General features: G+C 42.2%; 2 protein-coding genes across 2 annotated transcripts; both read right to left on the bottom strand.

Annotated features, from left to right (window-relative positions):
* Positions 1-1,172: 1,172 nt before the first annotated feature.
* LOC135486753 (uncharacterized) lies at positions 1,173-2,558 on the bottom strand. The gene has a single exon (XM_064769850.1). It carries the CDS (start codon positions 2,556-2,558, stop codon positions 1,173-1,175), a length of 1,386 nt encoding a protein of 461 aa, XP_064625920.1.
* A 346-nt stretch (positions 2,559-2,904) lies between these two features.
* On the bottom strand, positions 2,905-4,242 carry LOC135486752 (uncharacterized). The gene has a single exon (XM_064769849.1). The coding sequence runs from the start codon at positions 4,240-4,242 to the stop codon at positions 2,905-2,907; it is 1,338 nt and encodes a 445-aa protein (XP_064625919.1).
* Between the last annotated feature and the right edge of the window lie 11,030 nt (positions 4,243-15,272).

Raw genomic sequence — 15,272 nt, 5'->3', positions numbered from 1 at the left:
ATCAATGGTCTTAGTCTTTCTAACCCTAGTAAAATAATAAATTATTAACCCTAAACCACTAAGTCCTAGGATAATCCATAGGTACTCGTATTTCTTCATTTCATCACTAGGTTGGTAGTAATCACTTAATTGTGGTCGCTGAGGTAGTACAATAGTTCTTTCTGGATGTAAATGATTGTAAACAGTAAGTGCTGAATCAGTATTGTTAAAATCAATAGAAGCGTCTCTTTCTCTCTTTAATTCAAGGTTAACGAAGTCAATGGTACTTTTCCTATGCTCATCCCATTCTGTGGATGCTCTTTGCAATTGCTATTGAGCTAAATTATGTCTCTTCATTTCAGTCTCATAGCCATTCTTGTCTAGTTTTTTAAAAAGGTAACCGGATCCAGTGAATGCTAATCCATTGATTATTGCAGATCCAAATAACATACCAATGCCAGCAATTTAATTCCAGTGAAAATGTTAATTTAAATGATGTGTCCCTGTGGGTGGCTTAGCCTTCAAACTCAGGGATGAACACACGGAAGACGATAAAAAGGTGTGTTAAAGTGGGGTCTTTAATATCGAGTCCAACATAAACATCTGCTTTGAGCTTCTGGCATCATCGAGTAGGGTTCGTTGGTCTGATCTGCATAAAAGAACAATTGGTCTGAATATCTGATCGAAACTGATAGTCCAAATCACAGATAGCGAAATACGGATTCTTACTCACACGTTTGTGCCCCTTTCATATCCCTTAGTCCTAGTTTAGGGGTCAAAATCTAAAGTTCAATCATCTCCTCATCACACGGTGATCTGTCGTGAATGCAGTGTCTTAGCGCATTAAAGCATTACGTACACGTGAGTGTGCGGTTCCTAACGGGGGTCCACTAACACCGGCACCTTAAATCCGACTGCGTTTGGATTTACAAGTCCAAAAGAGTGTACGAAGACTAGTAACTAACTATATTTAACGGGTCCTCTAAATAGAATATTAACGCGAACTATGAAACACATGAAAAAGAAATCTCCTGAACTTAATAGCGCATCTGATTTTGCTCATCAACACAACTAGAACTCCTTGAATTTTCAGTCCAAAGAATTAATGCGATAGTACACGTTAGGTTCTAAAGCGCAACGAACGAAGTAATCGAATTCTACACAAAGTCACTGTATCTTTCCATAAGCTGAACTTAGTCCTCTGCTTCCAGCAGTTTGGCTAACTTGGTGATTGGTCTACGGTAGGTTCCATTCTGAGTGCGAACTTCACATGATCTAACATGACCGTCACTTCCTTTGTGAATGTTCACGATCCTACCAACTGGCCAATAGGCTCTACCAACTGAAGTGTCCTGTAGCACAACGATATCGTCCTGTTGCAGGTCTGATTTTGCATCCTGCCACTTGTTTCGCTCCTGCAATGATAAAACATACAGTTTGTTAAACTGCTTCCAGATTTGGTCAGTCACGTAATTCACGCGTTTCCATCTTCCTCGGTACATGTCACTTTCCTCAGTTACACTAGTGTCTGTTTCCACCGTGTTCAATCCCATTAAATGATTCGGAGTTATTGCGACGACCGAAGTGTCAGCAGCGCTGCATGCGGTTAGTGGTCTGCTATTCATGATCCACTCTGCTTTCACCATAACTGTCTGCATCTCCTCCTCATCCAATCGTTGTTTGTTCATTAGTCCATATAGAATCTTTCTGACCGATCTTATCTGCCGTTCATAGTGTCCTCCAAAGTGACTTGCAAGAGGGGGGTTAAATTCCCAGTCAATCTCCTCCTTTGCTAGTTTTTCTTGGAGCCGCAACTCCTTGTTCAATTTAAGTAAGTCCTGTTTCAGCTCCTTGGAAGCTCCAATCAAATTACTTCCATTATCGGATCTGAGTTTCCTTGGTCTCCCCCGGCGGTTCGTGAAATGGCTGATTGCCAAGAGACACGACTGAGTGTCCAACTTTCGAGTCAGCTCCAAGTGAATGGCTCTAGTATAGTTGCATGAAAAGAGTACTCCGTACCGTTTGTACAAACGACCTGATATCTTCACCTCCAACGGTCCGAAGTAGTCGACTCCCGAATTCTCGAAAGCTCTTGTGGCAGATATTCTGTCGATAGGTAGGTTTCCCATTTTCTGAGTCTGGAGTCTTGCTTGGTATTTCTTGCATAACACGCAATCCTTTAAAACCTGCTTGACAGCTACTGTGACTCCCGTGACCCAGTATCGTTCTCGCAGTGATGAAACCACATGATTTCTTCCGACGTGGCCTTCCATCCAATGGATCCTGCGGATGAGTTTTCGGACCAATGGCTCTCCACCTGTCAGTATGATTGGTCGTCTTCCCTCATGTGGTAGCAGACTGTTGTTCAATCTTCCCCCGACGCGAAGTAAGCCATCTTTGTCGATCTCTGGGCATAACTTACGAATTTTGCTGCATCTTGGAGTTGTCAATTTCTCACGCAGACTCTGTAACTCCGCACTGTAGTACATTCGTTGAATGGTTCTCAGGACTGCAACCTTGGCATGAATTCTAGCATCAGCTGTTGAAACCTCATCCTCAGGGTTGAAAGGCTTCAGCATACACTGGACAAGGTTTAGGATCCTTTCCCAATCGGATAGTCTATTCAGTACTGAAATGGTGTGATCTGCTCCTTTGTCTGCTGCTGATTGTCCCTCTATGCGATTTACTGAAATCTCCTCAGGCAGTCGCAGGAACTCTGGCCCATGTTGCCATAGGCTTGATCTTAGATCCCGGGCTGTCCCGCCCCTTGATGCAATATCAGCTGGGTTTTCTCTGCCTTGTACATGCCTCCAATCCTCGACTCTGGTGAGAGTCAAGATTGTCCCAACTCGGTTTCTGAGAAAGACTGAGGTTTGAATGGTCTCATTTCGGAGGTATTCAAGGACAATCGTGCTATCTGTCCAATTAATTTTGCGGATTTACTCTGGATCTAGCGTAGATCAGCTTGGAGTCAATCTCATCCTCACTCTGGGTGCTAATGTAAGCTGCTACACCATGTGCTCTTTCGGATGCATCGCCGAACACGTGTAGCTGATGTTCATCGTGTGGTCCAGGTGTATAAGTGGTCACACATCTCTCAAACTCTATCTCCGTGACTGCATGAGTTCCATCTCTCCAGTTGATCCACTTTCGAAGTTCATCTTCTGGTACAGGGTCATCCGAATTTAGCTTCAGCCTTGACAGGTTCTGTACAATTAATCTACAGTTGAGTATCCATGGTGACACCAACCCCAAAAAATCAAACAGCTTCGTCATGTTTGACAAAAGCTCGGGTCTGGTTTTAACTTCCTTAAGATCTGGAGCTCGGTAAGTCAACTTGTCACTCTCAGGCTTCCAGTTCATACCAAGTGTTGGCATCTCTTTACAATCTTCTGTTAGGCTAATTTCACTCCCAATTTCAACGTGGCGATCCTGCGGTATACAGTTGATGATCTCTGGATGATTACTGGCATATTTTCTCAACAGGAATCCTGAGCGTTGGCATGTCTCGTCAACACATTTAACGTGTTTTACTGCCCTTTCAGTGTCTATGAAGCTGTCGAGATGATCATCAACGTAAAATGTCTGTTTAGCAGCAATACAACTCTCTCTTGTTCTGTCATCAGCCTGTTCTTCCAACCCGTGGTTCAACGCATGGCATGCTATGGCTGGTGAAGGTTTCGATCCGAAAGGATGTACTGTCCACCTCCAATCTTCAATCTGGCCTTGGTCATCGACCCATAAAAATCGGTAGCAATTTCGATCTTCTGGCGGTACTTGTATCTGGTGGAACATGGCTTGAATGTCACTGCTAACGGCAACTGGGTACTCTCTGAACCTTAGTAGTACTCCGTCTAGCCTGTTTGTCAGGTCTGGCCCTTTCATCAACAGGTTGTTGATTGAAATTCCATCAATTTCAGCTGAACCATCAAACACGATTCGCAACTTGGACTGCTTTCTCTCGCTGATTACACCATGATGTGGTAGATACCATCTGATTTTTACATCAAGTTCATTCTCTGGAACACGTTCGATGTATCTCTTTTTCTTAAGGTCATTCATCTGGCTCTGATAAGCAGTCGCATAGTTCTTGTCTCTTTTCATTCGTTTCAACACTGCAGATAATCTACGTTCAGCCATTGGTCTGCTCTCTGGAACTGCTGGAAGTTGATCCTTCAGCGGTAAGCGAACCTGATATCGTTCTCCAGTGTAGGCGGTGGTTCCTCGCAGCTTAGTCATGAAGCGTTCTTCCTCTCTGGACATACGAATCTATTCGCCCTGTGGTCCGTCATCAAATTCTCTGCTGAAGTGAGCATTCATGTTGTTGTTCAGTTCTTCAACGGTAAGTCTGTGGAGAGGCTTTGAAGCAATATTCATCCGGCCCCTCTGAACAGGTCCGAGTAGCGTCCAGCCGATCTTGGTCCGCATAGCGTAGGGTCCATCTTCTTTTGTGGGAATGACCTCTACTGGCCGTGTGATTTCTGGTTGATTAGCTCCGAAGAGTATCTCAACTGGGTGATCGATAACTTTCAGATCAACTTTCTTTAACTCTGGGTATTTCCTAACATCATTCTCTGTGGGAATCTCCCAAGGCTTGATGGGAATCGTACTGTGTGTGAAGAGTTCATTCAATTTGATCCACTCATCTCCCTTGGAAAGGCCTTTGACTTCAAGTCTCTGGATTTTTCTTGAATCAACACTAGCACAGCTCTGGAGCATCGTGGATAGGTCAACTTTCACAGACTGGCCTGTAAGTCCCATCTTGGTCGCCAATCCATCAGTGATGAAACTCGCTCCGGCTCCATTGTCTAAGAATACATTCGTAGTAACTTCTACTCCATTATGTAAACTTCTCAGCTTGACTGGTAAGACTGCCATTGCAATTCTCCCAGTGGTTCCAATTCTTCTTGAAGTTACTTCTTCTGTTTTCACAGTTTTCACGGCTTCTCTTGACTTTACAGCTTCTGATTTGTTTACAGAACTGGGGGTCTCAGGTTTCACAACTGTCTGGCTGGTTGACTGATTGCCATGGTCTTTAGCAATATGGCCAAGCACTTAAAACAACGCCCGGTCTTCTTCAGAAATTCACCTCTCTCAGGTCTTGGCAACTTCTTAAGCTTCATACAATCTTGGATTTTATGCAATTCCTTACAGTAACTGCAATGATCTTCTCTTTCTCCTGGCTTGTCATTGGACCTTTCACTGCTGGATGTTACTCTGAAAGCAGCTTTGGACGGTGCTTGCTTTCCCGGATTTGATCGTGACTTGTCTTGTTTTCTTTCTCCTTGAGATGGTTTTGGTCCCTCTTCGGTCCTTTGTCTGGTGCCATACCTGGGGTTCATAACTACCTTGGCCTGTGCTTCAATAAACTTAACCAAGTTCTGGTAATTAGCCGGATTACCAGTTTTCGTAAAAATTTCTGTATCCTGCCTAATCCACTTATATCTTAAGCAGTCAGGTAGTTTATCCACAATCTGGGCCATCATGGACGGATGTTCCAGTTCAGTCAGTCGCCCAAGTCCAATCAATGCATTTAGGCTATCCCGGAGTAAAATCGCAAATCGATCCATATCTTCTGCAGCCTTCATACTCAACTTCGGCCAGGCTGATATTTTCCTGATATATGCTCTGCTGGTGTCGTACGGTGCTCCGTATCTTGTTTCTAGTAGTCTAAGAGCCTCTGCGTACCCTTCTTCAGGTCTCAGATGGACACAGCCACGCACTAATTCATGCGGTGTTCCTGACGTGTATGCTCGTAACTGTGTTAGCCTCTCTCTGTCCGTGTCGGTCCATTTAGCTACGTACTCTTGGAAGTCAATGAAGAACTCACGGAACTTGGTCTCATCTCCACCAAATATCTCTGGTTCGGCTCTAGGAATCCTCATTTGTTTCGTCAGATCCCTTTGCGTGTCAGCAATTGCTGAAAGTGCTCGTTCGGTAGCTTGTGTTACATTTGAAATCATTGTAAGATCTGGTGGTAACGGATCCGACATTCTCGTTGACTGATGTGCTGGTGTAAACGGCGACGCACGGACGTCAATTCGGCCAAATACTCCTCTCGAAGTTTCAGGTTGAGTCAATCCCTCTGTTTCCATGACTACCATTGTATCCAACCAACCCGCGACTTCGGCTTCAAACTGTTCATAATCGTCCAATCTGGTGTCGCAGTAGGCCTGGTCCCGTTCTCTCTCTTTCACAGGAAGTCGTGCTTGATACTCATTATGACAGCCAAGAAACTTGTCCATCAGCTCTTTCATTTGCCGCAATATTGTTTTCACCTTATCGGTATCGGTACCTTCCATTAGTCTTGATAAACAATTCTTCTTAGCAGTAATTCGGCCGGTCAAAGCGGATCTGCTACGACTGAGCTGCTTCAACTCAGCTCCTTTCATCTGGGCTGAGAAACCACTCCTTAACTGTCTTCTATCTTCACTAGGATGTTGATCGTCCTCTTCAAACTCATCTTGATTTGGTTCGTCACCTAAATGGAACTCATCTTCAGCGCCATCATCATTTCCCGCGCTTGTATTTCGATTCTCTTTTCCACTCATCTTGGACGGGAATCCCCTTTTGGAGCCGCACTGTTATAGCGGCGTAGCTCTGCAGGTGTGGCTGGCAGGCAACCTCGTCTCCAGGTCACAAAATTCAATGACGCGGCAGTGTGTTGTACGTAATATCAATACAGCAACAACCTCGGTTCCAGGAATCGGGGACTGCAATGTCGAAATCTTCAGAAATCGGACTAACTCACGGTACTTTTACATCAAAACTGTAGACTTCTTGGTTTCGTCAGCTTGCTCATCGTCTTCTAAACGTATCAGTGTGGGTGGCTTAGCCTTCAAACTCAGGGATGAACACACGGAAGACGATAAAAAGGTGTGTTAAAGTGGGGTCTTTAATATCGAGTCCAACATAAACATCTGCTTTGAGCTTCTGGCATCATCGAGTAGGGTTCGTTGGTCTGATCTGCATAAAATAACAATTGGTCTGAATATCTGATCGAAACTGATAGTCCAAATCACAGATAGCGAAATACGGATTCTTACTCACACGTTTGTGCCCCTTTCATATCCCTTAGTCCTAGTTTAGGGGTCAAAATCTAAAGTTCAATCATCTCCTCATCACACAGTGATCTGTCGTGAATGCAGTGTCTTAGCGCATTAAAGCATTAGGTACACGTGAGTGTGCGGTTCCTAACGGGGGTCCACTAACAGTCCCTGAGAGCATAGCTCGAGTTAATACCAATTGGTACTGTACATTATGACCATTAAGATCGATGATGTCACCTTTTTCATCAGTTAAGCGAATATTCAGCTTATTGAATCTTGGTTTACAGGGAATTGCTATTGGTTTCTCAAATATGTATGCTATTAAATCTCCAAAATTAGCTTCCTTTATTGGTCTTGTGGTTAGCACATCAGATGCTTCACCATTACTTAATACACTATTAAATTCGATTATGTCACAGTGAAAAACAAAATGGTTAATTGGTCTAAAATTGATGGGTTTCTCGCTTACAACATCATCCTTACTTTTATTGTCTAAAGGGTAAGGCCATTCTGATTTCATGCCAAATAATTCATTACTTTTACCAAGAAAATAGATCTGATAATGCGCCTCATTTTTTCTCTTTAGGAAGTGTAAGATGGCCTTACCTGTTGGTTCTTCAAGGTCAAATCTGACACCACCTCTACTCATACTATTTTCTTTCAACTTATCCGCAATTACTTTTGAAAAGCTCTGTAGGTCATAGAGACCATCTGGTAGCGTAATCTCTGCCACATCAAACCCCTTAACTTTGATTCGGTTATTCTCCCTGGCTGCACTTATGTTGTAGAATGTACAAGGTATTACTGCAAAAGTTAAAGTGATGCTACATGCATCCTGAATTTCAGTCTTGAGATTGACTGTTAAATCACTTGAACTCTGATCTGGATAGTCACTTGAATCTATGTTCATTACAGTAACCATTTACTTAAGCAAATTTTCGTTTTCAAATTTACCTTTTATCAAATAAGTAAATTATTCTTACTTCATAATATTTCTGGGTAGGATTCCTTGATCGTAAAGGTACTCTAATGTTCCATTACTAATAGCTACAGTTCCACCCAGTTTAAGAATTTCCTCTAGGTTGGCCTGACTTGGGGGACCAATATTGATTCTCAAGAACCTTTTCAGTAACATAGAGTAACCAATTGTTGTTGATGCCAACAGTAAACTTTGATACAGTGTATTTATGATATCTTTCTTTCCTGGTGTATCCATTTAATTACTTAGAAAATCACTAGTAAAACTCATTTATCTAGTATTCAGTGTTGGAGTGAACTTTTGTTCTTGCAACACCTTAGTGTTGGAGTGAAGCAATCTGAGAATTCTGAATGTTAACCTGGGCGTCAGAAACCACGAATATGTGCATTTTGTATGGTCCCTTTCCAGATTTCTTTGTAATAGATAATTGAATACCATCTTTTGTGTTCTGGAGCTTCTTTCCTGATCCGTGTAGACGATTATCTTCAGAAGTTCTCAGGTCCAACCATAAACCATAGTGATTAGAATCACCATAGTATTTCTCCATGGTCATGTTACAGTCATGAGTTTTCTTCAAATCTTCAGACATAAAATGTTTCTTGATCTCCTCCCATTGATCCATCATTCTCATTCCTTCTGGGAACACCTGATTGGCAACACCCTCTATTGTGATCTGCACTTTACTTATGTTAGGGTTTTCAAACTTCTCTGAATCTCTAGCTCCATCTACATAGTCAGACACAAATAGTAATAATAATCCTTTAATAGACATTCTTGGAAAGTTGATGTTCTCATTAATTAGTGTTTCATTAGCAGTAACATTGACTGTCTTAAAATGGTCTACCCAATCATAAAATATTGAGAATCCAGAATTGTACTTGTTACTCAATTGACTAGCAATCATTTTGTTGGTTACGGTATCATATTCAAAACAAATATTCTCTAGTTTGTAGCCCATACTTGCTGTGGTTGCGGTAACTATGATCTCTTCCTTTGGTGCTAATGTGATTTCAATGATAACATCTTCTTGAATTGGAAACTTGTAAAATGGAGCATGATGATGGAATAATTCAAAATCTAATGGTATTTTGTACTTCTTGTCAAACACTTTCTTTAAATTCTTTTCATTAGCTGTTTCTCCAGTGACATCAGCTTCAGCGACTCCTGATCTTAATTCTCTAAGATTTTCTGATTGAATACCCTGAAAAACTCTATCATTTCTTTCTTCTCCAGTTAGCCACAGATCTTTAAATGTAGAATAATGACTGTATTCGTCAAGGTCAAATATCTGCTCTGTTCCCCACTTAACCACCATTTTTGAGATTAGGTTTCTACCAAGATTATTTACAACACTATTTTTAGAATCACCAGAAATGGTTACATCAGCAGACAGATAAAGAGATTTAGGTACAAAGAATGTATTCTCTCGCAATGCCGGTATTCTAACATACAGTGTTTCTTTGGGGTTAGCAGATGAGGGGTTATGAGTAATGATATGATGCTGCCTCTCAGCTTTTAAACCAAGTGGAATCTTATGTGCCCTTTCGGTATTTAATAAATATCCTGTTGCCATTTTCTATTTATTTACTAGTAAAATTATGTTACATTTTCCAGGCAAAATTAAGGCCTCTAAAAACCACTTGGTTCCACAGTAAATAGAAATACTACAGGTGGCGCCACATGGTGTCAAACTGGTACATCATTCCCCTTACTACACAGATAAACCACCGCATCTAATCCCTTTAAGCAGAATTACATGTATCTTTGACTACCGGTAGTTCAAAAATTCCCGCCCATGACGTCATCACCTAGCTCATGAAGAACTGAACAACTCAGTGTCACCAGGGCACACCAGGGTACATGTGAATGGACACAGTCGTCGTCAACTAGGGCCTACCAGTGGTTGTCTGCAAGATGAATGAAGATTTCAGTTACGCACAACCCATTGAACTCTAGTATTCCCTCACCATTTCATTGACCATTTCATTGCAACGCTTCACTGGGAATCTCATGAATGATAGAAAGTGTGTATTGTGGTGGATGGTTCTTTGGGGGTTGTAGGCTTATTTGGGGCAAAAGACCTGTAAGGTCTTTGGTCAAAAGGGCCTAAAACATAACCTAGATTCCTACCATCGCAATATACACTTTCTCACTGCGACAACTGTCAGATCCAGCAAAAAGAGGATGAATGTACGTGCTGCCACGAGATCCAAAGGGTCCAAGACAAGATGCCAGAGATAGAGGCCGAGGGGACGACATGTATCATCCAACGCCCAGGATTCATGTCAGTTTGCCTGGACCATCATGTCCTGCAGGTGGCCTGGCTTCAATACAGACAGCAGTATGGTCGGGCAGCATATGATGGGCCGTATGAGAAGAGGATGCGGCACATAAGCTACAGACAGTTAGCGAGGTGGTGTTGGGGGTTTCTGGGGCGGGATGTCCGTGTGGTTTTGCCATCATGTGCAGTGAGTCGGATAAGGGCACAGTTCATGCCCCCCGGACTCGTGGATTAGGATGCTGAATTCAGAGGTTTTCATCAAGGGGACTCTGACTAGACACTGACTACAAGTACAATGACATTGACGAACAAGAAATATTGTGTTCAGTTGCATGTATTTGTTCATTTGTACAAAATTTTAAAGTTTCAAATTTTAAATACATTGCTCATATAAAATGCCAATACTGGTGATGTTATGTTTGTTGAACAGGACCCGTACAAAATCAATGATGACTAGGGCCCGGGGATGCAATTTGTGATAGCTTCAACTTGATGATCGTCAAACCAAATTGGCTCCCACCACATACAGTTTACACTGGAATCTAGAAGTCCAACACAAGTTACTTCCCCACATGCTCCACGTAGCGTTTTCCACTCTGGTATTTGTTGATGGCTTCCTGCTTATCCGGATGTTCGAAGGCACTGGAAAGTGGGGGTGGGGGTTCTTCATTCTGACAGATTTCTCCAGCTCGGATGATTCTGCACACCTCTTTCTGAAGTTCAGTCACATAGTCTGAAAAAAGACAGTTGTGGTGATGAACAGCAATTAGTCAGCGGTGACCTAGGAAAAGGGGCTGGTCAATATTTCAAATTACATGTGTTCATTTGAAAACTGCCAGCACATTCTAATTACAGGATGTTTTGAAGCGTTTCCCCATTCACTTGAAAGACTGGCTAGGGACACTTTTCATGGACCACCCTGTAGTTTTACTTTGGAAATGGTACTCATCCACAGGTGAACATCATAGATTCCTTCACCTGGCCTATTTTTTGAAAACAAAATAATACAGACTTACTGAATGTGCACTTGGTCAGAACACGTTTCACTGAAAATCCTCCCTTCTTGAATTTGGGGAATGAAATGTTGAATTGTTCTTCCCCATTCTTTAGTTTGGCTTGGTCCCTGCCACTGTTCTCATTGAAGTGGAGTCCAGCTAACTGTAGCCTACAAGTAGAAAGATATTAACATGTGAATGTGAGCACTCAGTTTGGCATAATTATGTATGCTTATGCTTATGTAGGCTTTAAAAAACTACATTGATGGGTACAATAATTTGAAAGCTCGACAAACATGAAAACTTTTGTGAGTGAGACTTGCCTGCTCTTCATGCCTAAGTATCAAAAGTGATACATTTTTGGTGCAAAATGTATGACTGTGGCATGGTACCCCTCCAGTGTAGATGTCTGCCCATCTGGACTAAGCTTCCTCACAGACTTGATCAACGTCTTTGACAAGAGGATGTCTACCAGCTTCTCAAAAACTTTAGTGCCTTAATGAAACAGAAATAGGCATAAATATTGTGCATGATGTTTAACAAGGAAAGCGGGCATTTTACATGAAGAGTACGATGTACTGCTAGCTAGCATATGTCTAGTGGTCGATGATGTCCTCAAGTAACCTTGGCGAAATTATGTTGCAAGGAAAAAAATAATGTCAATTCTTAAAGTATTTTAGCTTGAATTACCTGGCTTAAACCAATCTCTCACAATACTTTCATGCAAACATTTCGGAAAGATACGGTTGCGATGATTGTGGATGTCCGCCAAATGATTGCCAATTGAAGACCATTTTGCCTCCAGCATATCTGAATCTCCATCACTTGCAGCCGCAAATGTAGCCCTTACTCAGGGTCAAAATACACGTACTGGGAATTGTCGCTGCAAGAAAGGAAGGGAGAAACTTATAATTTTGTGACAGAGGTTCCCGAAACTCGGGTTTATTTTCCCAACAAAATGGCTACTGCCTACATCTAGATTAGGCAAGAATAACGTAATAACAAACACATTTTTCCACAACAAGGCATCAGTGGAGTCGGAGCCACCCAGGGACATGGAACAGACCATGGAAATCTAAGGCACAACCAGCAGAAGCCAAACCCCGGAGACTACAAAGTCTGGATTCCCAACCGCCCCTTCTTGTGACATCCCGGAGACTACAAAGTCTGGATTCCCAACCGCCCCTTCTTGTGACATCAATACCCTTGACCCCCAAGTCCAATCCATAGAGGTGACTCCACCTTACACAAGTTGTAGACGAAGACATGTTGATATACAAACATGAAAATGATGGGTTAATCCCACCAACCAGGCCGAAGGAAATTATTCCTAAACTGGCCACACCTTAGAAATTTAGGTGATCTTGTCCTATACCTATACACAGTGTACATTTGTACATGAACCAAAAGTTCCAAAGTTTACTCAACAGTTTACTCCAATTCAGTCTCTTTGTCTTGAAATCATACTCATTACATTTATCTACACAGCCAGGTCTAAACCATGAAAATAACTAGCAATAATATCTCTTATAGTCTGGACTCACAAGTCTTTAACTCTGGCTTAGTTACTTATAAGGAATAACAAAAAGATATTGCAGCCAAATGTAGCAAACACAATCAGCATCTCTTTGTCTTGAAATCATACTCATTACATTTATCTACACAGCCAGGTCTAAACCATGAAAATAACTAGCAATAATATCTCTTATAGTCTGGACTCACAAGTCTTTAACTCTGGCTTAGTTACTTATAAGGAATAACAAAAAGATATTGCAGCCAAATGTAGCAAACACAATCAGCATCTCAAAATATTGTCACGTCTCTGACCGTCAGCTGCTGCCACCTGGCGAGTATCCGTTAAACTAAACAGCGCTCTGGCTGACCCATCTCTGTGCCCTTTCTGACCCTTATTCATGGCTAAAATCACATGAATCTGACATACGAGTACGACACACAGCTCTGGGTGGCCAAATCAACAACCACAACCACTCCAGAGTGGGCGTTACTTAGATTAACCTGACTTTAATCGGCCGAAACTAAAGCGCGGGAATAAAACCCACGAAAAGTCTGGCCGGCAACCAACCGCGATTGTCACCGCCACTTCAACTGCCAAATATCGTTCAAAAACACGAAATTGCCCAAAAACCTGGGCATCAGTTTGTACTATACATGTATACATTTATCTGTCACGTTGGCCCAGATGTTTAGCTTACCTGCAAGAAAGGAAGGGAGAAACTTATAATTTTGTGACAGAGGTTCCCGAAACTCGGGTTTATTTCCCCAACAAAATGGCTACTGCACCGCGTCTTTCCCAGAACCCACCAGGCCACACCCAGGTGCCTGTTGCTAAGAGACCGCGTGCGGCACAACTCAAATTTTAGGGTACCCCCTTTTAAACTCTCCGTCACACCGTCACACACACCAGTATAAGTGATGCAGGATGCCTCGAATCCACCTTGAAACCTGGGCAAACTTCTTCATGGCGGCTAAGGCTGTCAGCTTCTTCTGAAGATCTGTTAGGTGTGAAAAATTTATTGCATTTAGGCTAAAAAAAACTTCAACCAAACCCATACAAACTTACATGGTCTGTGGTTGATTTTCCAAATTGTACTCAACTACAGTATAGGAAGATGCAATGGTTCATCTATATCAGTTACCCAACTTACTTTTTGCGACATGCCATACATCGAGGTAATGAGTCACATTTGGCTTCGTCTCCCTCAACCACTTCTGTATCTGAAGGTGTCCATCAGTTGTCAAAGATGGTGTCAAGTCTGGATGGGCCGCTTCAACTTTACTCAGGCACCTCTTCAAACCCTCGATCTCCATGTGGTAGCTGGACTTGACCTCTGTACTCTAAAGAAATACAATGTCATGTGATTCAGATTGGTATCACCATTCTTTTTAGGACTAACTGGCAATTCTTATAATGCCATTATGGAGTAAGTTATTGCCAAACTGCATGTACGATAATATCAATGTATAAAATCATAGTTAAAATACCTGAACAAGTTCTGTGAAAATCAAGACATTCCTTCTTGTGTCGTGAAGACTATACGAGCCGTACTTGGCACAATGCCCCACTGTCTATCTCCCGTGCCATCGTTAAAGAATCCAAACAACTTCAAAGATTACGCACATAAGTTTAATGTTGACAATTCAAAATACACTCAATTAGATTACTAGGAACCTTAATTAAAAGACACCATATATAATACTTTGTGATGGAGTAAACCTTTTCTAATCTTCATGTATATCATGACACTACAATAATTATGAACTGTCAGTAGATCACGCAAAATTTAAGTTGCATCTTGATCCTCTAGATCTGCAGGAGAAGGCATCGCATTTTGACAGCTGCTACTGCACTACTACATAAGAAAGGACAATGACAATATCATGTCTTCTTCCTTGAAAGATTTGATATGGCTGCTGGCACGGAAACAAGAAGGTGATACATCATCTGTTCCATCATAAGGGTGGTTTCAATGCCTCACTGTCTGAGATAGACGTTCCCGTTACCACAATTAGGTACCTACCTTTCATTCATGCTCCACCTTCTGATATTTCCACGATTTACACAACATTGCTCAAACTTGTGACAGCGGACTTGGCAATCTATAGCAAAGCTCAGCAAATTCTTTGGAGCAAACCAGAACCACTAGATGGTCTTGTTACAATGAGACTAGGGGGCATGCATCTTCTCATGTCATATATTGCTTCAATCGGTAAGCTGTTCGGAGATGGGGGTCTGCAGGAGATTCTCACCTCATCAGGTCTGTTCGCATCGGCATCTACAACACAGATGCTTCAGGGAAAGCACTACGCTCGTGGAGTCCGGGGACTGAAGATTGTCCATGAAGCCATGATGCACCTTTTCCTTACATCCGCTGAGTCGTATGCAAAACCCAATGGCTTGCCATGGCTTGATGAAGAGATGACAAGTCGCATCAACGATCTTGACGTCGCATTTCAAGAGAGGGATCGTG

This window comes from Lineus longissimus, chromosome 4 (genome assembly GCF_910592395.1).
Source record: "Lineus longissimus chromosome 4, tnLinLong1.2, whole genome shotgun sequence".
NCBI classification, from domain to species: Eukaryota; Metazoa; Nemertea; class Pilidiophora; order Heteronemertea; family Lineidae; genus Lineus; species Lineus longissimus.
This window is presented reverse-complemented; position numbering and strand designations above follow the sequence as displayed.

Excerpts from the sequence above, each read along its gene's own strand:
- LOC135486753 (XM_064769850.1), bottom strand. The coding sequence starts at position 2,558 with ATGCTGAAGCCTTTCAACCCTGAGGATGAGGTTTCAACAGCTGATGCT.
- LOC135486752 (XM_064769849.1), bottom strand. The coding sequence starts at position 4,242 with ATGTCCAGAGAGGAAGAACGCTTCATGACTAAGCTGCGAGGAACCACC.